This window comes from Grammomys surdaster, unplaced genomic scaffold (assembly GCF_004785775.1).
Source record: "Grammomys surdaster isolate TR1022 unplaced genomic scaffold, NIH_TR_1.0 126059, whole genome shotgun sequence".
NCBI lineage: Eukaryota > Metazoa > Chordata > Mammalia > Rodentia > Muridae > Grammomys > Grammomys surdaster.
In genome coordinates this window covers 2190268-2215189 of record NW_021620869.1, presented here as the reverse complement: position 1 = coordinate 2215189, position 24922 = coordinate 2190268, and the positions used below count along the sequence as shown (strand labels likewise).

Below are 24922 nucleotides of genomic sequence, written 5' to 3'. Positions count from 1 at the left end.
TTTAAAATTTTAGCTAAGTGGGCTGGAGAGATGGCTCAGAGGTTAAGAGCACTGACTGCTCTTCCAGAGGTCCTGAGTTCAATTCCCAGTAACCACATGGTGGCTCACAACCATCGGTAATGGGATTGGATGCCCTCTTCTGGTGTGTCTGAAGACAGCAACAGTGCACTCACATACATAAAATAAATAAATAAATCTTATTCAAAAAATTTAGCTAAGTATGGTGGTGCACATCTTTAATACCTGCCCTCTGGAGGCAGCCAAGGATATCTCTGTGAGTCTAAGGATAGTCTGGTCAACATAGAGTTCCATGCCAGTCACCACTACATAATAAGACCCTGTCAAAAAAATATAGTGTGTCCTTTTGGCCTTTTCTGTGGTCACAGCTCTCATTTCTATTAATTGCAGTCATTGTGATTTATATTCATCACTGAGGAGGTGGCCAGGGTGGGCCTGGGTCTATTTCAGTCCCACGCTTGAGACAACATGTCATTTCCCTTGTGTTGGTGATAGCTCAGACCCTGGTCCTATAACTTTCAGAGGCCCGAGGCTCTTGCCCTTATTGTGTAGTTACTCTGACAAAAGCTGTTAGTCTTTGAAGGACACTGGGACACTGCATGACCCATGACATGTGGGGCTCTGGGTTCCCTCCCCAGAACCTGGAGTATAGTCTGCAGTTCTGAAGCCAAGGAGTAAATGTCACAAAGTAATCAAAGAAGACTGCGAAGAGAAAATGGTCCATGAGCTTGGGTACTTAGAGCACCGTGGCCTCCAGAGAAGCTGCTAAGGCTGAGAAGATGTGAGGGGAATCATGGGATTCTGGGAGCAGGGAACGCTCCTTCAGTGACAGAGAGGTAGGTGACACCAGTATGGGGAAAGGGGAACTATGGAATTCCCTCTTCTGGAGAGTAGATGCCTGTCCAGGGAAACATTCTCTACCTGAGAGTGGGGGGGGAGTGTTGAAATGAAATCATCCTTTGCACATGAGCTTTCATAGCTTTAGGGGTCTATATTTGCACTGAGAGATACAGGAAGTAGGGGGACCCTCTCCACAGGGTACACTGGAGCCTGAGTGTGTTCAACACTGAACACAGAGTATTTCAACCCTAGGGAGGAGTGTGGAGTACAGGCAGAGCAAACACCCATGTTGTCTTGTGCCTGTACCTGTTCTGCTGTCAAATGGATGGATCAATAGGTTTCCAGGAAGCATATACCCATTCACCTCAAGTTCAGTCTGGAATATGGCAGCTGCCTCAAGTTCCCAGTGCAGGTACTTAGACTCTCACAGTGATCCCTTGAACAGGACTCCTTCGGGACGACGTCCCTCCACCAGTCCCTGATCTCCACTCCTTTTCCAGAAATCCCAGGGAGCTCTGCAGGTTGGTAGAGACTGGGTCTCCCAGACCAGCTCAGCTGTTCTCACTCCCCATGGTCTTGGTCTTCTGGAAGATGTTCTGCATGGCTGAGATTCTGTCCTTATCCTGGATGTTAAAGACCTGGAACTACAGTGAGCAGGGACAGAGGGTCACAGGCAGCCAGGTTACCCCGTCTCAAGCATTCCCTATGACCACCCTACTTGTGGGTACCCACCTGAGCCAGCATCCATGAAGGTGGACCACTCCAGCATCCCTCCTCCATCAGCCCTGCCCCACACAATGTATCCCTGACACAGGCATGAGTCCCAAGGAGATCCCACTGATGTGTATCCCCAGCCTCTCCCATCCTGCCTGCACAGATCTGCTGAGAGCTTAGCATAAGCCCATCAGTCTGACCCAAAACTGGGGTGACAATTCTTGAGTGGTGGTGGGTAATTATCAGCTCCCCAACAGGCAGGTCTTCCTTAAATAAAATGGAGATGCCCACTACTACAATGTCCCCCCCAGGTCACTGCTGCTAGAAGAGAGAGTTGACAAAAAGTGTCAGACATGCCTTGGAGGTGGTATTTGAACTTGGGGTTGGGGTGGGTCCCTGCTTCTGCAGGAGAGCAATGGGCTCTGTGAGTGCAGTAGGCATCTCTGAACATCGAGCCAGAGAATACCAGGTCCCAAGGGTCATGGCTATCAGAATGCCATATCCAGAAATACACAAGAAATGGAACCCAGGCAGTCTGGGTAAGGTCATAAACCCAAGATGAAGGAGGGTTCTGGGCATTTGCCCTGTGTGGTTTAGGGTAATTCTGTGGAACACAGGGGCAGTCTCGGGCACTCTGCCTTGGCTTCCAGCAAGCAGTATAACACCCATGGGGCCTCTCTTAAGGTAGCACTTCATGTTCTATCTGACAGTTAGTCATCCAGAGGCCCAGCCATCCTTGAGTTCCTGACCTGGGAGGGAGTGGTCAGGGTACAGGACCAGGGCTCTATCAACTCTCTCCTGCAACAGCGGCACCCACCTTATCTAGCAGAAAATCAAAGTAGGCGGTGGCCCAGTAGGCAGGGTCACTGGCAGGGAGCTGCAGGAGAGCCTTGACACCATTGTCGATTCGTGGTGGACGGCTGTGGCCCAGGTGGGTGACATGGATTCGTAAAGACTCTTCGGGCTGGCTGGCGAAGTGTTCCACTCGTTGGTAGATGACGCCAAGGTCCAGGCCACTGTCTTGCAGCAAGTTGCACTCCGGGTACAGGAAGTGAGGCAGGTTCCTGGTAGCCAGGCAGCAGAGCAGGACTACCAGCTGGCGGTACACTGAGCCCTGCAGGTCTGCCCAGTCCTCTGGTGCTGGGAACAACGTAGAGGCCCACAGCAGCACTGTCTGCAGGACACAAGGTCAGATGTGTCAATGGGCCGCTGGACTAGTTACTGTCCCTCACCTGCCTGTCCACCAGCCCTGCACGGCTTACTTCCACCAGCCCCTCCCTAACATCCCGAGCGCCCTCCTGGATCTGCCCACTGTTGAAGCTCCCATCACCTTCTCTGTCTCTCTCTCCTCTGGGCGTCTCTTCCCACCCTGTGCTGAACCTTAGTCTGAACTTTAGAACTCCCTCAGGGCTATCTGAGGATTCCTCCATTGTAAGAGGTTTCTTCATGCTCCTCCGTTGAGTTCATTCTCTGGAGACCAAAGGGCCCACCACAGGGCATTAGGCACCCCTCCTCCCTTCTGCTCCGAGCCCCTTACTAGATACCTCCTCACTCCCATTACCCAACTGCAAACTGCATTTCTGTACCCTCAGACCCTTTTCCTCCTCCAGCACCTCTCAGTCCATTTGGACACCAGGATTCTCTGTGTATCAGACACCAGTGACCACTGGAAACTGGATCCCTACCTCAGGCAGAGGTCTGAGGAAGCAGTGAATGGCCTAAGTCCACACAGGGGAGTCTCCCTAGAGCCAGTGTCTGATGACAAGTCAACTCACCTGTCTCTTAACACCTGAACCAAGCAGAGGGTCCTGTCAGTCATGAACACATGCTCCACAAGGATCCCAGGACTTCACCGCCCTATCCACTTTCCCCCTTATGGTCCTGGGGATTCGGGATAATCAGAACCCTACCCCTGCATCTTTCTTGCTCTCAACACAGGACAAAGCCATAGCAGGACAAAGATGTAACTGAGTATTCTGAGCGAAGAAAGAGGGACAGTGCTCCTATGGGTATCCTACTGGCTCCAGTCCACAGTAGAATCTGGCCAGGACTGTTCACAAATATGGAGAGGACTCATGCAGGGAGAGAGCTCCAGCCCTGCATGGCCCAACCCAATCATATTTCAGGGTTGCAGGACTTCCCACATAACCTGTCTAGGAATGGGCCAAAGGCAGTCTGATATGCCTCAGTGCTACACTACAGCCATGCCTACGAGGACCTCCCTCGTGAGCTATTCCCTGGTGAACCTGGAATCCTCCCAATACCTGTGACTGCTTATCATGGGAGCTGGCGTGAGGAACACACCTGAGGGTTACTGCCCTCTTCTGTCTAGTCGCAAATGTGAGCAGCAGAGTAAGGTGGTGAGCTACCATGCATACCTTCAGGTGGTCAAAAGTTAGGCCATGGTTCTGGCTGCCACCTCCCCAGCTCTCTAGGTTTACACGGTCGAGAATGGAGAGGCTGTCCAGGCGGTGGCCAGGGAGGGAGCCTAGTGCATCAAGCAGGCGACTGAGCAGGTAGCCAGTGGAGATCCTGAAAGCCAGACCCACCTGTCAGGTCTAGGGTTCACCATGCCCAGCACCCTGTATACCACCAGAAAGAAAAGGCCTGGCTGCTGCTGCACCCCAGTCCTAGAGAGAGCCCTGTATAAGGGTCACACCCTTACTGTAGCCATTCTGTGGCCTCACACCCTGTCTCTCAGCAGTTGGTTCAATTTGTTAGCTTGAACATCCAGGTTTCAGACTCCTCATCAAAGACTGCAGAGATTAGGGTAGACCTCAGCCAGCCCACCCTTTGTTTACACGGGGAAGATCAGTGGGCCCCAGCCTGGCAGGGGATGTGGGCTCCATTGTAAGGCTCATTAGGGAAACCAAAGCCTGCCCCCTTGGGAAGCAGTGGGTGGATAATGTCTGTAGGATTCTTGCACACCACAGGCTCTTACTTCTGAGCTTGCTGGACCATCATACAGTAGGACCTCCACTACCTAGGTCTCGGTCCTAAAGGGTCAGCAGAAGGTGAGGCAATAGGAAGGTCATGTTCTCTTCTTTACGTAAGATGGCTCTACTCTGCCCTACCTTTCTCCCGCCTTGGTGGGCTCATGGTTACTCAGCAGGTGGCATGGGCTCTGTTCTGCTTGAGTGAGTCAGCTAGGATGCAAGGTAGGGGCCCCCCAAGGTCTGCTAAAGTTTCAGATTGGTACCCCAACTTCATGCGGGTCACTTACAAGGAATAATTGCTTCTAAGATGGCAGCACCTAGGGCCTGTGTCTTGTAAGTCCTCTAGCAAAATCACTGTGACCCTGTAAGTGGGTGCCAGTTAATGGTATCGGACTTGATGGGCCCCAGGCCCTGAGTCCTGGTTTAATCTCAAACAGACTCGGCTTCTGTGCCCTTCACTCTGTCACAGACACTGATCTGGTAGCAAGTAGCCCTCACTGAACTCACAGGCTCCTGGGAACCCACAGAAGCATCTCTGGTGGGGGAACATTCTGAGAGGGGCTCTGTAAGCTGGCAAGGCCACCCCAAGTGAAGGGCATTAGCAAGCCCAGGAGCTACTTTCATTGGTGTGAGCACCCTCACTGTGTGGGGACCTTAGACACTCTCTCTGCTGCTGTTTACCTGGCTGTTGGTGAAGGGTCCCCTCCCATACACACTAACCTATACCTAACACACTAGATATCTCACCAGCGCTCTGTGGTCCTGGCCACCTCCTGGGCAGAAGATGGCCCAGCTATGCCTTCCTTGCAGGTCTCTGTGAGTTGTTGAACATTAGAATTCCTCCAGAGGTTCTAGTAACCTTGGCGTGACACACATCCACAGGACAGAAGCAGATGAATCCCTCAGACCCTCCCACATGAGGCTCAGGAAGCCATAAGATTTTTCCCCTTCTCTCGGGGCCCAAAGGCCCAGAGTGGTATCTACCTCCAGTGCTGGGCATTATCTGGTACCAGGTCCACCCCGTGGCTGGAAATTCTTCTCGAGATGCCCTCAGGAAATCCAAGCTTCAATTGGGCACCCTCCAAGGCCAGCACCCTGTGCTTCTTCCTCACCACAGGGACAACGTTGAAGCGGATCTTCCTCCAGCCACTGGACACCAGCAGGGACAGGCGCATTTGCCCTTCCTTCAGGCTAGCAGCATTTAGTGAACCTGCAATGACTCGCCATTAGTCTAGTTCCTCTGTTCCAGGCCTAACCCTGCCTTGGTCTGGGACACCCTACCTGCTGTCTTAATGCCCTTCCCTGAATTTTCTTCCCCTATACCTACCATCTTGACTGAGGTATTACACAATCCACCAGCTGAGCCTGTCACAGCATCCTTCCTAACAACAGCATCCCTTGTGAGCCTTCTCTCTGCTAGGCCTCTCCCTCAGTCTTGTTGCCTGAGCCTGCTGCCCACACCTCCTAGTCCTGTGGGATCTGCCCCTTGTTTGTGGTCAGGTTCCAACAAAAAACAGCTCTACCCATGCTGGATGGAGCCAGGAGAGAGCCCTAGTCCCAAGGAAAAGCACTGGGCCTGGATGGTGCTGATCCAGTCCCAGCATGCTTAAAGCAGATACTTGAAGAGCTAGGCTTGTGAAGTTCTGTAGTGGGATATTTCCCCTGCTACATTTGCAATAAAGCTTGGTGACTGAGCAGTATGAAAGGTAGGCAGAGTGAGGAGTTGGGAAGAGAGAAGGAGAGAAAGGGGAGGAGAAAGGAGAGAGGGAGCAGCCATGGAGAACCATGGATAGGTCGAAAGCCGTCCTGGGTAGAAACTTCTATCAAAAGGTTAGATATTGGGTAACAACTCTAATTGTGTGGGCATCTTGTTACTTGAGTATTTTTAAATATATAAATCCTCTGGATAATCTTTAAGCATTAAGAGTCTTCTTTTACCGGGCAGTGGTGACGCACGCCTTTAATCCCAGCACTTGGGAGGCAGAGGCAGGTGGATTTCTGAGTTCGAGGCCAGCCTGGTCTACAGAGTGAGTTCTAGGACAGCCAGGGCTATACAGAGAAAGAAACCCGTCTCAAAAAACCTAAAAAAAAAAAAAAAAAGAAAAAAGAAAGAAAGAAAAGAGAGAGTTCTTTCTACTGGGCACCAAAAGGATGGCAGGTATTATCAGGGACTCAGCCAAGCTTTGCAGAGGCAGTGTGGTGGGTTGGCAGAGCCAGCCGCCACACTGGCGTCTCCTGGGTGACAGGGCCAGTGTTTCTAGATAGCCAGAGCCACAGTCCAGAGCAAGAGCAGCAGGAAAATGGCAGCTGCCCAGGAACAAGCCGGACCGAGCGCCATAGTCTAACTATCACCCGTTACAGAGTTCCCTCAAGCTCACCCCAACCCCTACCACCCCGGGCAGCTCAGAGCCTGCAGCTCTTTGCTGGAGGGCTGTGGTAAAGGCATCCCATTGCTTCACTCTGAAACTTTTCCATCTTTAGTGAAAGCCAGTGGGGCGCTCTTGGGCACAGCAATGCATTCCGGGGACTTTGAACCCCCTAGACACTGATTGCTCAAAAGGATAGGCTTCAGCCACCGTGCCACCTACAGTGTCTACAGACTCATATTCCTTCTTCAGCCAGATGTGGCCAGGAAGGACAGAGACATGAAAGCTCAGCTCACCTGAGAAGAACCCTTGACTTCTCCTGATCACAGCTTGTATCCACCTCACCCCCTACACTAAGAGCCTCCCTAACAGCTCAGGTCTAGAGCCACCCTATGCATGCAAGAATACACGCTTGTCCTTATACCATATTGGGTAGGGTGGGGCTGGGGGGTGGAATTTGGCAGCAAAGCCTAGGAAAGTCTTAGGATAATATTCACGGGAGAGAACTGCCCATGTTGGGAAAGGCCCTGGTGTCCTGGGAGGAGATACTGGTTTGGATGGCTCCATTTTTAAGCTGCCAAAGAGGGAACATTTCAAAAGTGCCATGGCTGGTTGTTCTTCCTCTTGAAACAAACCAGTAGCAGAGATAGTGAGGGGGGATAACAGAGACACCCACACCATCACACTGGCTCAGTCACCCCTCCTTGCCCAGCATTCTATCTCCTATGTTCACTGAAGAGCCTGGATCATAGGCCAGAAGAGCCAACCCTCGGGTAGATGGGCGTGCTCAAAACAGAGTCCCCAGCACAAGCCTTGTAGCAGGGTCTCCATTGCAAGGTAATCTGCAGAAAACAGCCTTGCCCCCTTGTATATCCCGCCGGCACCCACCATCTGCAGAATAGCTCTTAGGGAAGCTCTGAGATCCTCCATCCCAGTGAGCCTCAGTTTCCCTATGAAGATCAGCATTTAAATGCCTGTGTGTTCCTCTAGTCACACATTTTTTATCTGTGAAATGGCAGCTTGGAAGACAGCCAGCCACACCTGTTCTTACCAGGCCAACTCTAAGCCAGCCCTGGCTGGTCTCACCGGTTCCAGGGAGTGGATAGCTGAACCCTGTCACCAGCAATAGCTTCCCTTTTAAGGGATGTGTTGGAAGAATTTCCCATGGGCCTAGTTCAGCCACAGCAACAGGAGTGGACCTAGGCTGCAGAGTCTCCTTTCTCAGCCAGGAAGCAACCTGGCCATGCAAGTAGGGTCGGGGCTAGAGATTTGAATGGTCCTTGATGGCCCATAACTTAGTCTCCTAGTTGCCCTAAAAAGTGGGTCTGTGTATCAGCAAATTAGGGGGCATGCAGGACACAGCGCCAGCTGGTAATGGCTGTGTTAGGTCAAGCAAGAAGACAGAAATGGTCATGCCAAGCTATATGCTGAATTAGAGGGTTCAAGAGGTGACCAGGTAAGATGCCTGAGGAGCTGCAAAACACTAGACATTTAATGACAGTCTCTGGCCACCCAAAGGTCAGTCTTCCACTCTAGGACACCTGGCCCAGCAGGTCTGGGAAGGACTTCCCCTAGAAGCTGCCCTCCTGGTATTGAAGTCTGTCTAAGAGCCCAAGGACCTTCTGGATGCTGAAGCCCAGACTGTAGGTGCCCAGCGTGGGATCTGCTAGGCACCCTTTTCCAGAGCCCTAGGAAACATGAGATAGCAGTCCGCTATTACAGGCTCCCAGGTCCCAGGACATGCAGCCGGACCAGGACTCCACACAGTATGGATCCCAGGCATGTTACTACCTTCTGAAAGAGGCAGCTACCCCACTCGCTGATGATACAATACAAACACCAGGAAGGTGATTGGGGAAGATAAACATGTGAAAAAGTAGCATCTGCCACCATCATGTGTCTGTCTCCTCTCCCAAAACGCAGGACATTCTGTGTTGGCCTCCAGGCCCTAGGAACCTGATGTCCTGATGCTGAACCCAAGAGGATGGCTGCTTCTGGCCATCCTGGGACCCCCACCCACCTGGGGATCTGACACCCCAGATAACATGATCAAGATGTCCAGCAAGAGGCTGAAGCTGAGTCCCTGGCACATTTGAAAATACTCAGCCTAGAGCCATTTGGGGCTTAGTATACCAAGTTAGTGACTCAACCATAAATCGAAACAGGCACGCACACATGCCTGTATATACAGATGCATGCACTCACACATGCCTGTATATACAGATGCATGCACTCACGTGAATGTACTCACATGCATATTCATGTCCATTCACATCCCCACACACTCACACATATGCACACTGACATGCATTTGTGTCCTGACACAGACACATGACCAAATTCACACACAACCTGATTGTGACTAAGGCTGAAGAGGGGACAGGTGTAAGCATCGTAACAGGATGTAACAGGTAACAGGCTGATTTCCTGGAACCTTGCCAGAGACCTCATAAAGCAAGCTAGCCAACAAAACAGCTGGCTTATCTTAAACTTCAGCACATTTATAAAGTGACACTCATTGAAATGTCTTCCCCAAATCACTATGCTGAAATAGGTCACAGGAGACTCACAATCTGCTTTCTCAGAGATGCTAGGGACACACAGACCAGAGTTAAGTCTCCTAGTTTGCAGACCCCTCACAACACACGTACACAACATGACAATACATACTTCATTCATATGCACAGGGAAGACACATACCCAGGGACCTGTATGCAGCCCACGTGGGTCAGCCCACACCCTCAGTGCTCAAACATAGTGGTCACACATATGTACAGACATAATTGCACATTGTGCAGAGTGCCTTCCCACTCCCCACACTGTTACCTGGTGGAATGAGCCTGTGGTGCTTGCAGTGTACAATGGCAGCCACCAGAAGATCTTTGAGGACACACAGAACTTTACTGGGTACAATGTGGCCACAGCACTTGTCTCTGTCCTCTGAGGAGACACTGAAGATGTCCTCAGTCATCCATGGCTCCATGCCAGACGCCTCCTTGAGAACACCCAGTCGACAGATTGCCGGGCCATCCCCTGGCACAGTGTCTTCTGACTCCTCAATCAGGAGAGCCTCAGAGTCCACCCTCAGGGGCACCTCCACATCCAATGGGTCCTCTGAGGAACGCAGAGCAAACTGGAAGGCTTCCAGGTCTCGAGAATAGTCAACGATGAAGCGGGAGTCCAAGGCGTGGACACGTTCCAGCACAGTAAGCAGGATATTCTCTGCTCTCTGGTAGTCCTGGACACGGGGTGACTCCCGTGACTGGATGGCCAGCAGGTAGTGATGCCACAGGGGCACCTGCTCGGCCATGTCTGGAGCAAAGACACAGGGAGCAGGCATCTCTGAGCCAGGCATCCCAGAGCCAAGCAGTAGGCAGCGGGGCTCTGGTGCCCCTTGGGGACTGCTCTTGAGCTTGTGTGGACTGGCTCGGAGGAAGAGGTATCTGCCCAGGTGAGGAGCAGGTCTGCAGGTAGGGCTCAGCTCTCCGTGGGCAGCGTTTCAGAGTGACAGGCTTCGTGCAGCAGGTTAAATAGCTGAACCAAGGCCAAGGCCTTTGAAGTGGAGTGAGTCAGTACCTAACAATTAGGAGTATCACAGGGGGCTGTCCGAGGAGGCGGAGGCCCAGTTGCTTACCACTCTCCTCCAGCTCAACTCCTTCCTGAATCTTGGGCCCCAAACGCAATGGCCTAATCTGAAGGAGAGGGTGTGTACCTAATGCTTCACACTCCACCCCAACCCAAAAGCTAGTCACAGTGTCTTTGTGAAACGGGTCTTCCTTGCCCTGCCTCCCTTCCCATGGCTCAGAAGATAATGGTTGCCAGACCCTGTGTGGGTCCAGGCCTGGCTCAGGAAGCTTGGAGAACAACCCTCAGGCCAGACCTGGGCAGTATCTTCTTAGCATTCCTTAGATACCAGTGTAAATGAACCCTCCTCCACCTGCCATCCATATAATTGGCCAGCTTGGCCCCTCAGGCTGCCCTCCCCACCCTTCCAGCCTCCCTCTGAGAAGACCTAGCACCTACCTGGCCAGGAGCTGGGGCCTTCTAGGAGAAGCAGTCTCCAGCTCAGCCTCATGGCTGGAAAGTCTCACCATAGGAACCTCTCCACACCTGCTGGTGCCCTGCCCGGTGCCTCCTCCCTCAGAGTTGTGCAAGTCCAGACTGGCAGGAGGGAGCCGCCCCTATCGACCCTTGGCCCCTAGAGGAGGCCCAGAGAGGCAGTTCAGTTTCCAGTCTGCAAACAGCCTACAGGTTGACAACCCAACAAGCACCATAGAGAAGCCATCTCTGCAGCCACACTGCAAATGGCCTTAGACCCCAGGGAGCAGCATTAAGTCAGAGTTACCAGATGACAGGGTAGGAAAACCACCCTGCTTAGAGGGGCTACTCAGAACCTCTGAGGGGTTGCCACCTGTGAGCGGGCCTCTGCTAGCCTCCCTGGGTAGAGACAGGCTTCCCTGCAGCCTGGTCCACCTCTGTCTATCGGGCTGCCCAGAATATGGCTGCCCAAGGCTGTTCAGTTTCCAGAGTGCTGGCTTCCTCTACCCATTACACTGCATTTGCTATGTCCTACCGACAGTGTCCCCACAGCTGTGGTCTGTGGGAAGTGGGTCCCACAGGACTGTATAATCCAGCTCTGAAGCAACCTCAGCAGCCAGGCCAGGAAGTTCCTTCCTGCTCAGAACCTGGGCTTTTCCAGCTTTTCTCTGCAGCCTCACGGAAGCCTCTTAAAGTCACCTAGGAGACCAAGCTACCCCTGAGCAAAGTGCTGCCTAAGCTTCTCGCCCTCTATGCTGCCCCTCCCCGTTCTGTAGCCTGGAATGCCTAGCAGGTCCGAATGCTATCTGTCCTTCCTTACTTGGCTCCTCTAGTGAGGAGCCATAGTAAGCTCCCCATGGCTGGGACAGTGTCCTTCTCCTCCTCCTGCTCCTCCTCCCCCTCTTCTTCCTCCTCCTCCCCACTCCTCCTCCCCCTCCTCTGTGTATTCCACATCTGGGCTTGATGTCAGCATTCAGAATAGACAGAATAGACATAAACAAGTGAAGAGCTGGACCCAGACTCAGCTTGGACACATAAGGACATCACATGGATGCAGTGGAGAGAGGAAGATGGAGCTGGTGGCAGTTTTGGGGACCCACAGGGAGGACCCAAGCCTGCCACCCTGCAGACCCAAGAGTGTTGATATGTAATACAGGGGAAATGGAGGGTACAGTGAAGCCAGAGTGGTCAGCGTAGCTCTCAGAGTCCACGGTTTTCACAGGGTCTTGGTGACCAGATCACAAATGTGTTGATTCACCCCTCAGTGTAGCAAGCACAGGGCCAAGTATACTGGCTTCATACCTCGGGAATTCCCAAGTGCTCTGGGAAAGACTAGCAGGGAGGGGACATTCCAGTCTGAATGGAGTGCATGATACAGATTTCAGTAAGTGTGTTCAGTAACTGTCTCAGCTCTTCACACATGGACCGATGGCTATCTATAGACTGCACGGATGTTGCACAGAGGCATGGTGGGTGCCCTGAGCCACCAGCTCCCTATAGCAGACCTGGATTCCAGAGCAGAAAGGCTGGAAGTCTTAGTCAAGGTACCAGTGGCTGAGCTCCCTCAGGAGGCTCCACGGGAGCATGGTAGGCTTTTTTTTGGATCTAATGGCTACAGCTGCCTTGAGGGACATCATGCTGCCTCTGTCCTAGTCTGCTGTAGACCCTACCCCATGTTCCTCTCTCTGCCTTCTGTCTGTCTCTTATGAGGAAAACTGAGGTGGTATCCAGGGCCACCAAATGAAGTTTCCAGTCCTCACGTTTTCCTTTTGAGAGCCGCGTACAGGCTCTGACACAGCAAGAGGCCAGTTGCCAGCCTGCCACAAGGGGTGGGAAAAGCCTGGGCTTTCATTGCTTTTCTCTCCACGTCATCTCACAGAAGTCTTCTAAAGTCACTTAGGGTACCCAGGCACCCCTGAGCAAGGTGCTGCCTAAGCTCCTCCTCATTTGGTTGTCTCTCCCCTCCTGTGACCTGGAGTCACATGCCACCACACTAGGACACAGGCATGTCGACTTCCCAGGCCACCACTTCAACTGTCTACTAGGCAATTTTGTGCCAGACTCCAGGTTTTGCAACAATGGCCAAAAGTCAGCACACAAGAAGATAGGCACCAGCTGGTGCCCTAAGAAAGGTCAACTGAGGTCCACCAACATTCATAGTAGACTCTGGGAGGGGACCCTCCTCATTTGTAAGCAGTGGCATTTCTTTCTGGAACTCTGGTCTGACAGAGTCCCTCTGCCCAGAGTCCTTGTTGTCTGTTAAAGCTCAACATGGACACAGAAAGTGAGATTCCAGGGGAGATGTGTGCAGAGGCCCTCTGTGTGTGGCCCACAGAGAGTCACTGTCCTTACAGACTCAAAGTTCTTGACCAAAAATCGGAGGTCACATGATGGATGCTCCCAGCTGCTTCCGCACTCTGGCAGTGCCCAGCAGACTCTTGGCCACCCAGAGGTCCTGACACCAGCAAGCCCCTCTCCTGGAGAAGCAAGTGACCATGAGGAAGTGAACGATTCAGAATCCCAGATGTAACAGCAGTGTTCTCCATGCTGAACAAACCCTAGTCCTCTGTCACGGCCTGTACCCATTGCCTGCTACACAGCATCATAATCTAACATCAGTGTAGACAACTGACAGTGCACACAGCACACAGCTAAGACCGGATGGCTCTGGGATTCACATGGAACTTGCAGGAAAGATCATAAGCATCACCTGTTTATGCAGAATGGTGAGACCTGTGTTTTATTTGCTCAGTCTGCCCCCACTGTATGAGCTCCTCAGAAGTGGAGTGTGTGTGTGTGGCCACTGAGAAGGGTCAAAACGAGACAGCTGACTCTCTACAACCTAGTGACCTAATGCTCACAGTGGCTGAAGTCATTGTTGGCACATGTGCCAGCCCCACAGCCCACCTAAGGGTGCTTTTGAGAACTCCGGGCTTATCGTATGTGGGACAAGCGAGTATCTGAGGCAAATGCTCTTCAGGAAGCACTGACGCTGGGGACAAGGAGCTGTGGGTATTCTGGAGGACAATAATAACCTGGAGGGAATGACAGAGCCAACAGGGTGAGCTCCAGCAGACAGGCAGGCCTGGGAAACCCTACCCACACCAGAGCTGCTGTCAGGCAGCCACCTAGCCAAGAGCAGGGTTGAGCAGGATCTACCGTGCCTGTCCCCATGCTGGGTCTCAAGAGAAGGCAGAATGTCCAATCGTTCCTAATGCTGTGACCCTTTAAAACAGTTCACTTCCAACTATAAAATTATTTGTTACTACTTCATAACTGTAATTTTGCTGCTGCTGTGAATCATAACATAAATATCTGATATGCAATCCCTGTGAAAAGGTCATTTGACGCTCCTAAGGGGTCGCGACCCACAGGTTGAGAACCACTGTCCTAGCATTTAAAAAAAGAACTATGGGGAAAACCAGTCTACCAGATGCATTCAAGGCTAGTATGTGTCCCAGAAGCTACAAGGCTAGCGTCAGTCCCAGGCTAACTGACAGCCTGGAGCTGAGCTGCTGTTTGCCGGGACTGTAACTGTGGAGATCCAAGCTTAAGGCTGAGGGGATAGCAGCATGCTAGCTCCCATCATGCATGACTCCCATCAGCATCACCAACAAACTTCAGGCAGGAGCTGGAGTTATACCTTTCCAGCTGTTTTCCTTTCTCACACAGCTGGATCCTCAGAGCATGCCCATAAAGGGTTCAAGCCATGGAAAATCTCCACGTTCCCACGTTCCCCTGGTTCCTTACTTGGCTGGGGAGAGGCAGTATAAGAGTGTGGATCCCAGGTGGGAAGGTGACAAGAAAGGGAGGCTTGGTCCCATCTATTCCATCTGCCTTCCCAGCATCCATCCATAGAAGAGGAGGGGTCAAGGCCACACAAGACCATCTTCCCATCCGTCCTTCACTGCAGTCTTCCTTGCTCCTTCTTTCTGCCCTGTTCAGGGATGGTGGTACAGTCTCCCTTCTCAGGCTTCACCTTCTCTACCAGCCCCCCTGTTACTCAACCTCAGGCCTCGGGTCTCTATCAGAAGGATGATCTGGGCCAGAGGCTCCTCTGACATGGTGTATAGGAAACATATAATATGTGAAGCTCCTGTGTGTCTGGAGATGTACTGGGGCTCTGGGACACACACTTTGCTGACCCAGGACTGGGATACCACCTGCCATCCACCTGCAGTCTGGCCTTACTATCACCCCACCACTGCCTGATGGGAACATCTGAGTCCTGGCCTACTACTCAGCCACATGGGGTTCCAACAGGCCTGGTGCTGAGCAAACAGAGGTGTGGGAGCTGGGCTATTGGTTCAGGGAAGCAGGGGACACGAGACAGGTGATGTCCTAGCAAAGGAGAAGGGTACCAGACTAGGTGTAAAAGGGCGTGTTGAGGGGTAGTCTGTCAGGGTGAGGAAGCACACAGTGTATCACCCCAACACAGGTGCCCTTCCTGTCCCCGGGCCATTTGATCAGCCCAGGACAGACTAGAAGCTAGCCAGTTCAGATTCAGAGTCGGTGGGTGCAGTCTCTGCTGGTTCTGTCCGTATGTCCATGTTCACAAGAAAGATTTTTGGGTTTATTTTAGGGGTTGCATGTGGGGTTTTATTAAATAAATATGCATAGCATTTATTATTTTTACCATATTAAGGAATGCTATTCAGGGCATTAAAATGTCCACGTTGGCTCTCTTGCTTGTCTTCTTGCTGCTGCTCTGTTCTCTCTCCCCTTCTCCCTCTCTCCATGTGCTCATAGCCAGCCTTCTCATTCTCTCTCTCTCTCTCTCTCTCTCTCTCTCTCTCTCTCTCTCTCTTTCTTTCGACATGGTCTCACTATATAGCCCTGGCTAACCCAGAACTTACTCTGTAGACTAGGCTAGCCTTGGACTCACAGAGCTCTACCTGTCTCTGTGTCAAGTGTTCCGTATGCCCCACCATGCCCTGCCAGACTCTCTTCTCAAACAGAAACTGTGTGGCCATGAGACACTAGCTCCCCACTCCTCCCCAGCCTCAGCACTGAATGGGGAGCGTAGGTGCTTCTGTCTGGAGATCTGAACCTCTCAAGGAACTTCATGGATGGAACTGCTCAGTCCTGTCTCGTGGCTGGCTTACTTCACTCAACCTGACATCCTCCAGGTCCATCCCTGCCACAGCATGTGTCGGAACGTCCCTCCTGCTAAATACAGCACAATCATCCACTGTATGGACAGGCCAAATACTTCTTATCTATTCACCCATCAGCAGACACGAGGGTTGCTATGAATATGGCAGCCAAATCTCTCCATCTCTGTTTTCTGTTCTGGGGACACACCCAGACATGGAATCGCCCAGTCACATGGCCTGTGCTTGAGTTTTGAGGAAGTACCATCTTGTATTCGGGTGGCTTCTCACTTCACATTCCAGCAACAAGGCCCCCAGTTAATCCACACCATCATCAGCTTCTCATCTTAACAATAACCACCCTAACAGGTGTGACATTTGTCTCACAGTTTCCCCCAAATACTTAATAAGGTCATACATTTCTGTAGGCTTACTGGCCCTTTATATGCGCCTGACAGAGAAATGTCCGTTCCCATTCTTGGCTTGTTTTTTATTGTGCTGTATTGCTGAGTGCTAGAAAATTCTTACATATTTTAGATTTGATTCCTCTATCAGATAGATGACTTGCAAATGTTTTCTCACATAACATCCCGTGTGCTCTATTTTCTCTTTCTTAATATTGCCCTCCTGCTCTATTTTCTCTTTCTTAATATTGCCCTCCTATGTGTTATGATTTAATGTTGATGGAGTCCAAATCATCTGCTATTGCTGACATCATGTTTGTATGGTGTATCCAGGAAGTCACTGCCAGAGATGATCCAGTACCATCCACCAAACACCCTGGGAACAGTCCGTACACGGAGAGGGTAGAGGGTGATGCTCTCCTCTGCCCAGGGAACCCCTCAGGTCCTCCTTATCTTGACCCCTCAGACACAGTTGGCCTCCATCCTCAGCCTTATGAATTCCGTAATTTGCCATCCCTGACCCAAACCTTCTTACAGTAGGGAAGGGACATCAGAGGTCCACATGGAGGGTCCTGCATGTGCCTTCTATGAGAAGGCCAAGTGCCCATAACCTCACCTACCCTGGCCTCTCCACCTCACTCAGCAGCCAGGAATGAGGATGGTGTCATTCGGCTTCAAAAGTAGCTCGGATGCCTGGCCGTGGCGTGGCTCTGGCATCCCCTGGGCACAGTTCATGTGAGGGACAACTCTCATGAAGAGGGTGGAGGGCGCACAGGAATGCTCCACAGTCCCAGGATAGCCTGTCTGGCTGGAACTGCTCTGGAATCTGACTTGCCGTCTGTGGTCATCTCTGTCCCTTTGGTGACTCTATGCCCCAGAGACAGGGTGGACTGCTCACGGGCTGAACTCACAGGTCCAGAGGCGGCAGTCATTGCTCATGGAGAGTGACTCTTGAGGGCAGCCAAGGCTGGTCTGGTCTGGGTTGCATCCCCTTTGCTGTCAGAAGTGCATGCCATGTAGGTCTAGCAGGAAGTGGGCCCTATGCACTGTACTTGTTCTGAATCACCACAACCCAGACCCTGTACCAAGGCTAACTTCCCACTATCACCAGTGTGTCTGTGCCTGTCCATGCCTGAGGCCAACCATGATGATGTTCAAGTTCAGTGCCCCAACTGCTATGAACCATCCTCCGAGGAGTTGGGAATCCAAGGTTTGTCATGTTCTGGGGCTGTTTCTGGTGAGTTTTCAGGTATGGAGAAAGGAATGATGGCAGGAGCCCCTCTGAAAGGGAGTCTCCCTCCAAGTACAGAAGTATTGAACAGACTGCACAACAGGTGGCCACAGACAGGGTCAAAATTGGTCACATGCTGGGAGAATGGACAGTAGGGACATGTCCTTGACAACTGCAGCAGAACTGCTCCCCAGTCCTCAGGACACGAGGCTCAGGGTTCTGGGTCCAACAGTCCAGTCAGTTAGGAGAATGGTCAGAACTGGCCAAGGTCCTCATGAGACCCACTATCCACAATATAACAGGGTTCATTATAGAACATACTCTGGGCTTGCACTGAAAATTCTCCTTGTCATCAATAGCCCTGGACCACATAAGGGCCCAGACCAATCAGAATCCAGAGTGCAGGGATGGGGGTCTTAAGCTCCTGTACATGGCCAGGAGGGGTGGATTAGTGAGCAACATCAGGGGCTTTCAGACAGCAGAGGAGGACAGAGCAAGGCAGTTGTCCACTGGTAGAGTCCATCCTAGAGACTAGATATAGGGGTCAATGCCCGCGTAAGGAACAGGGTGGCCCCTCCTGAGAACCAGCCCTCCTATCCCTGGGACCTCTTTATGATAAGCATGCTATGCCAGAAAAACAGACGAATGTGTTTGTGCTTTCTACATATTGAATAACAATGAACATACAAGGTTTAACAGTTTCAACAACAAATTTTACATATAATTTACATATTGGGTAGCCTGGCCTAAGGTAAAGGCAGATTTGTTTATTCCAGTTTTAATTACTAATTGTTAACATTGACATCACACAGCAGACAGTAAATGCATCTCCGTATCTGTATGCAGATGCATGGGTTACAGAATGAACGTACAGAGACATCAGCAGAGTTCAGAAGGTCTCAGAAGTAGGTTGAGAGTCTATTGATAAGTTTGTGAGCCAGATCAGTACCAACAGGATAACTGGGGAGGATGGGATTCTGTGCAGCCTAGGTAGGACATTGCAGGGCAGGTAACTGGCCAGGCTTCAAGGGGTAGGGGATGAAGGCCTTTGCTACAAAGGAAGACCTTTGCTCCTGGGGAAGGTCTGTCCCTCCCCAATCCTTAGACATCTGAGGCACACATCTCACTACTGATCACAGAGTTCTTTGGCACATAAACTAAGTCAGTTGGTGACCCTGAACGGGCTTGTGGTCTGCACCCCTGGGTGTGATCAGCAAGCAAACAAGTCTCCCTAGACAGTAAACAGGGGCTCTGGGAAGAGGCTGGTTCCTCCCTCGGGTCAGCTTTACTCCAGGTCTCCAGGGAAACCGCTTCAGGCAACAGTGTTCCTTAGTCCTCACAGCCCCTACTCCTTTTACCAGGGAAACCCGGCCCTCAGCGTCCTGGTTGCCACAGCAACACTCACAGGCTTGTTTGGCATGTGGTCTCCACAGTCAAGGTGGGGCAGCTGGATGCTCAGGAGCAAGTGAATTCAACGGGGCAGAACCAGCACAGTGGCTCCAGGTACGGCATGCAGGTGTGGGGAGGCGGGTACTGGGCAGTTGAGGCTCAAGGAAGAGCCGCACTGAGGAGCCAGGGTGCTAAGTATCTGAGGTCCTGTGTTCTCACCCAGGATGAGCTCCACGTCCAGCAATCCTGATGATGGAAACAGCACAGAGCAGTCTCAGTTGGGGCTGGACACCGTAATCCAGGTCAGTGAAGCGGCTGTCCCCTCCTTGACCCCTGAAGAGCAGGTCTTGAGAGCACTTTTAGATAGGACGCTGTCGGGAGTGCAGCTGCACCTCCCCCCACCCCCAAGAGCACGGTCTACCTGTGCATGTGCTCAGTGTGACTGTGAGCGTGCAAGTGTGGATCTCCAGACAGGCGAAGCAGCTCAGAAAGCCAGCACCCCTCTGGAGCCCTGGGCTTGCAGCCTGCACACCAAGGTGGAAGGGACGGGGCAGTAGGGGCTCCCCTGTTTTAGTGGCTGGGAATGGGAGCAGTTGAGTCTGAGCTTAGAAGAGGGGCTTCCATTTGGAGCTATCACCAGTACCCGCTCTATAAACTGCAGAAGTTCCGTTTCTGTCTTCATAGAACTTACCTGTAAAACAGAACCAACACAATTAGCCCTGTATTCCCCTCCCCCTCCCCCACACCCCTTCTTACTTGCCAGTCCACATCTTGCTTCCCCTACACTGTCATCATCCAGCCAGCCAGTCCCTGACCACTGGGGACTCACTGTACCCCAGATGGACCTGCTGACACAGGTGTTCATTAACCCAGTTCTCAGACCCTCAAAGCCTTGCTGCAGGGGGTTGACGTGGTCCTAAGTAAACAATACATCAGATTCCCTGAAAGGAGTAACCAACTGCACAGATGGTGCCAGGTGGCTAAACAACCTGTTAGCATCTCTGTACACGTAAGCCCACACATCTGCCCACATAGGACAGGCCGTGATGCAAACAGAGTATTAAAGTCAGTTGGGGTGGAGGAGATGGCTCAGTGAGTGAAGACAGTTGCCATCGAGTCTGATGACCTGAGTTTGATCCCAGGGAGTCACATGGTAAAGAGATCCAACTCCCCAAATATACCCCAGGACCTCTATGCACACACTATGGCACACACATATCCCAATCCCACACACAAATAAATAAATGTAATTTTAAAATAAGTTAATTGATCCAACAAGGCAAGAGAATGTCCTGGGTGGGTACTCTCACCTGAGCGGACACTGACACTTCTGCCCAAAGGGGTTTCAGGCTGAATTCTGAGAGCAAGGCCAGTGATGGGTTCAGAAAGAGGGTCAACACACCAGAGCTCACAAAACACAGCCCAGCACCCATTGGAGCATACATCACCCTGTAAGGACCTGATAGCTAGCTCCTCGGAGGCCTGAGGGTGGAAGTGAGTGGCTGTGTGTTTGCCCATGTTCTTGAGGTAGAATCCCAGAATGATGCAAACATCTCTGGGCATGGATGTTGGGGGAGCTCTGCATGCACCTGGTCCCACTGTCCCTGGGAAGCTGTCACCTGAAAGTCATACAGAGACCGGTGAGGCTTTTCTGTCTGCCCAGCCACACCTGCTATTTGCACAGCAGTGATTGAGATCTCTGTGCAATTACATGAGGTGAGCATGCAAGCAGGCAGGCGCCATGAGATGCCCAGATAGCCCTCTCAGACTAATGGCAAACTCTAGGGATTCTGTATGTGCTACATACAGGGAACTAGGAGACTAGGAGAAGGGCAGAGCTTGAGTGGGAAAAGCCTCCCACAGACCAGAAGCAAAGGCTTTGACGTCAATCCACTCCCTATGCCCGGAAGAGCTCCTCAGCATCCGTCTTCTTTGGGCCAGATTTCCCTTCTCCTTGCTTCATCTGTGCACAGACACACACACACACACACACACACACACACACACCACTGCACAGTATCCCAGAGCACCCAGCCCCACAGGCCACTTGAGGGCTAGAACTGGAATCCAGGCTTGGAAGCCCTCAGATTGGTCCCTGAGGGCAAGACATTGGCTTTGTGAGTTCAAAGACCCCCTAAAATTACACACGAAAGGAGGGGCTCACTGTGCATCAGGAAGAGGAGCTTCCTGGATCCTCTCAGACCCAGAACGGACAGTACATCCAAGATGGGTGGGCTGTAGAGTGGGAAGGTTTCCCACTCTTGAGTTGGTGGCTTTAATGGCATAGAGCTTTCCCAACTGTTTCTTTTGGGTAAAAGTTCTAGTTTCTGGGAACTTGTCCATTATAAATTTTCATATTTTGTTGGCTATTGCTGTTGGCTGTTGCTATGGCTTGGGTGTGGTTTGAATGTACCCCCAAAGGGTTCACAAGCTGGAAGTCTAGGGAGTGATGCTAACGAGGAGTGGAAAGTGTTTAGGTCATGGGGCACAGGCCCCAGAAGGATTTGCTGTGCTTCTCTCTGGCCCCTACTTCCCTCCAGAATGAGTTGGGTTTGTTTTTTAAAGGCAGAAAATCTGGCTCCTAAGCCGTCTGACTCCTTCTCACCACACACTATATATTCTGTTCTTTCACACACACATCCATCACAATGGTGTCTGCCATGTTGGGTTGTAGCCGGACACCTTCCCCGTGCCCAGCAGAAACACTGCATCTAGCCCCATGAGCTCCATGACCCTCATTTCTGTACAAGGCCCAGCCTCACCATAGCAGCAGGATATGAACAGAGGCAGTAATATCATGGGACCTGAAGCAGGGAGAGCAGCCACCTCTGCCTCCCGATACAGTGTCCAGAACTCAAGACCTTCTGTCTAAGTCCAAGAAAGTGCTAGACTAACCAGAGATGAGTGGGTCTCCCTGAGTGGCACCTGCTTCTTCATCTCCTTGGCTGGTAGCATGCAGTTCTTGTCTTACTTAGGGTGTCTATTGCTGTGATAAAACACCATGATCAAAAGCAACTTGGAGAAGCCTCTTACAGCTTGTAGTCCATCATCCTGGGAGTCAGGGACGGAACCTGGAGGCAGGAGCTGGCACAGAGGCCATGGGGAAACGCTCCTTAATGGCTTGCTCTGTCTGTTTTCATATCCAGGACCACCTGTCCAGGGGTGGCACTGCCTTCAGTGCGCTGGGCCTTCCCACGTCAGTCATTAATCCAGACAATATCCCACAGACTTGCATACAGGCCGATCTTATAGAGGCATTCTCTCAGTTAAGATTCCCCCTTCTCAAATATGTCTAGGTTGGTGTCAAGTTGACAAAACACAGCCAGCACATTCCATTTTATGTTTTTATATTTAATCAGCCCACATATTTATTTTCCCTTTGTTTTTAATTTGTGATTTTTTTTGCCCGTCTAATTTGAGATCTGTGTGTGGCTCACTGACTTTCAGCCTTTTTCAATTTTCAATCTGTAATAAAATATAAATAACACAAAAGCCACCCTTTTGCCTATTTTAAAGTGCAGTTCAGTAGTATTTGCACTCTTCTCAACCATTACCAGCATCCAACCCCCAAATGGTTTCATCCTCTCAAACTGTCATCCCCATGAAACACCAACTCTCCCAGCCCATGGCAGCCACCGGCCTACTCGATGTCTCTGTATATCTGCCAGTTCTAGGAGCCTCATGTGAATTGAACCGAATCTGTAAGGTTAAAGGTCGTCCCATGTCACAGCATGGCTGAGTGGCAGTCCCTCCTGTGGGTGGACCATGCATTGCTCACCACTCACGGGGTTTCCCTGCATGGACTACTGAGCTGCTTCCCCACTGGGATCAATGATATCATCAGCAGGGTGCAGGTCCATCCGTCTGGGTCTCTGGTGTCATTTTTGTGGGGTCTGTTCTAGAAGGGCTGTGGGATCTAGCTCTAATTCTACACGGACCTTTTAAGGAATCGCCACCTTATTTTCCTACAGTGGCTTTGCTACTTTACATTCCTGTTTTCTTCTGTGTTTAAAGCAAGACTTCAGCCGTAGGAACTGTTTTCACTGGCTCAGCTGCTGGTGACAAGCAAGTCTTTAACCCTCTCAAATCCACCTGTTCTAACACCGGCTTCCCAGGGGTTAGTGCTAGGGCTCAGCCTCACAGGATGAAGCACTTCAGACACCATCATAGACTGCCCTCTGACCTCTGACTGGCCGGTTAAATCTGAGGTCTCCTCCAGTTCAGTAACCTGCCAGAACAGCTCTCAACACCCAGACACCGCTGCCCTGACTTAAACATCAACTTTGTGGATCAAGGACATCCACAAAGAAGTATGGCAGGTCTGGGGAGGGGTGTAGCACTGGAGCACCCGTTGGGGTGCATGCCGTCCCAGCCCTGCATCTCCACCAAGCCCCTCATTAGGGCTTTCATGGGCACCTCCTGTGGAATACTACTGATTAAATCCCCAGTGACTTCAGTACTAGATCACCAGATGCTTGTGGGTGGGTAGAAAGATCCAGAGCTCTCATCTAACCTTTGTCATCCTGGAGCTAGCAGGGGACCCAGCCACCCTCTCTCACTTCCCCTTCAAAGTCATGCCTCACTCCACAGATCAAGGGTCCCAGGAGTGCAGGAGCCAAAAGGGGTCCAAGTGTGGCCTAGATTCAATGCCAATCACATGCCATCCAGGGAAGGACATACTGACTATCTAGGTCCCCAGAGCCACATGTCCAGACACCAGTGCCACTGCAATAACCAGACAGGCCACATCCTCTTTCAGACCTTCTTTCCTATAATCCAGAGACAGGCTCAGCCTCCTCAATAGAACATTCCAGGCCTTGACAATGGTGCTCCAGTCTTCTCTCCTGTCTAGCCCACCCCTCTCTCTGCTTCCCCCTCAGCCCCACGTTCTTTGCTTGCACTGCTTTGCAGGCTGGCCACCTTCCCCAGGAAACCTGTGTGGGTGTCAGGACATAGGAGCAGACAAGACAGACAGCATCCTCACCCCGCTGAGCAGTCCCTGCTGTGAGTCATTTTGTAGTCAGTGATTCATACCTTTGGCGGTTCCAATAAGACTTTCAATTACTTGTGCTGGGAACCTGTCTGAGCCTGTCTGTGTGCCAAGCATTGTGCTAGGGGTGGATGGATAAGTAGTCCCCTTCGTCTTCATCCCCTGCTTCAACATCCAGTCCCCCTCATGGCTTTACAAGCTTCTGCTTTAGGGGCAATGCCCATACCCCAGCTTGGCAGGCACAGTGTGGGGTGGGGGTGAGGGATATCAATCAAAGTGGCTGTAAAGGCAGCCCATCAAACACAGGAGTAGACATTACCAGGAACAGAGCCCATCAGACTTCCTGACCAAACCCTCTGCAGGATGCCAAGGTGCTCTGAGCCTCCAGTTGGGCCTGCTCTTGGCCAGTCTAGCTCACTGAAGGAATGAAGGAGGGTCCGTGGGCATCCAGAAAGTATCCCCACTAGTGTTTGGGAGCTCAGGGTTTAATCTCAGTCCTACCACAGACCTGTCAGCAGTCCCAAATAGTCTCACACAGGAGAAGAAGGGCAGTTTCTAAATCAAGATATTTTATTTTGAAATATCTGCTCCTGGATCTTGGATAGTGCTAAGACACTTCAACCCACTTAACCTGCCTCAACTCACACACTGTCACAGGTTCTCTTATTATCCAAAATGTTGGAGTCCCTGAGGCCAACCTCAGTTCCAGAAGTTGGGCAGGACTGGCAGCCTTCCTGCAGTACTGGAAATGGCCACATGGGGGCACTGTTGGAACTCAGCACGCAGCAGGCCAAGCCACCCCTGAACTGCACTGAGTTGCAGGCTGGTTCCGGTCCTGACACAGTATCCAAGTTACACGGGGCTTGTCTGTTGGATACCCTCAGAGATTTTAAACGGAGGTTT

General features: G+C 51.6%; 2 protein-coding genes across 2 annotated transcripts in view; one reads left to right on the top strand and one right to left on the bottom strand.

The window, feature by feature from the left end:
* Nucleotides 1–989: 989 nt before the first annotated feature.
* Mab21l4 (mab-21 like 4) lies at nucleotides 990–11005 on the bottom strand. Its single transcript, XM_028755351.1, has 6 exons — nucleotides 10898–11005; nucleotides 9701–10450; nucleotides 5493–5718; nucleotides 3951–4104; nucleotides 2390–2746; nucleotides 990–1502 (listed from the first exon to the last, which is right to left on the bottom strand). The coding sequence occupies exons 2-6, from the start codon at nucleotides 10227–10229 to the stop codon at nucleotides 1410–1412; spliced, it is 1359 nt and encodes a 452-aa protein (XP_028611184.1). The 5' UTR covers nucleotides 10230–10450; nucleotides 10898–11005; the 3' UTR covers nucleotides 990–1409.
* An 8248-nt stretch (nucleotides 11006–19253) lies between these two features.
* Nucleotides 19254–24922, top strand: part of Crocc2 (ciliary rootlet coiled-coil, rootletin family member 2) — a 60335-nt gene continuing 54666 nt past the window's right edge. Inside the window, exon 1 of the mRNA XM_028755390.1 lies at nucleotides 19254–19331. Coding sequence (XP_028611223.1) covers nucleotides 19254–19331 — 78 coding nt within the window. The remainder of the gene's footprint in view (nucleotides 19332–24922) is intronic.

Excerpts from the sequence above, each read along its gene's own strand:
- Mab21l4 (XM_028755351.1), bottom strand. The coding sequence starts at position 10,229 with ATGCCTGGCTCAGAGATGCCTGCTCCCTGTGTCTTTGCTCCAGACATG. Across the intron at positions 4,105-5,492 it reads GATAATGCCCAGCACTGGAG|GATCTCCACTGGCTACCTGC; the intron begins GTAGATACCACT and ends TCTGGCTTTCAG. Across the intron at positions 1,503-2,389 it reads TTGATTTTCTGCTAGATAAG|TTCCAGGTCTTTAACATCCA; the intron begins GTGGGTGCCGCT and ends TGCTCACTGTAG.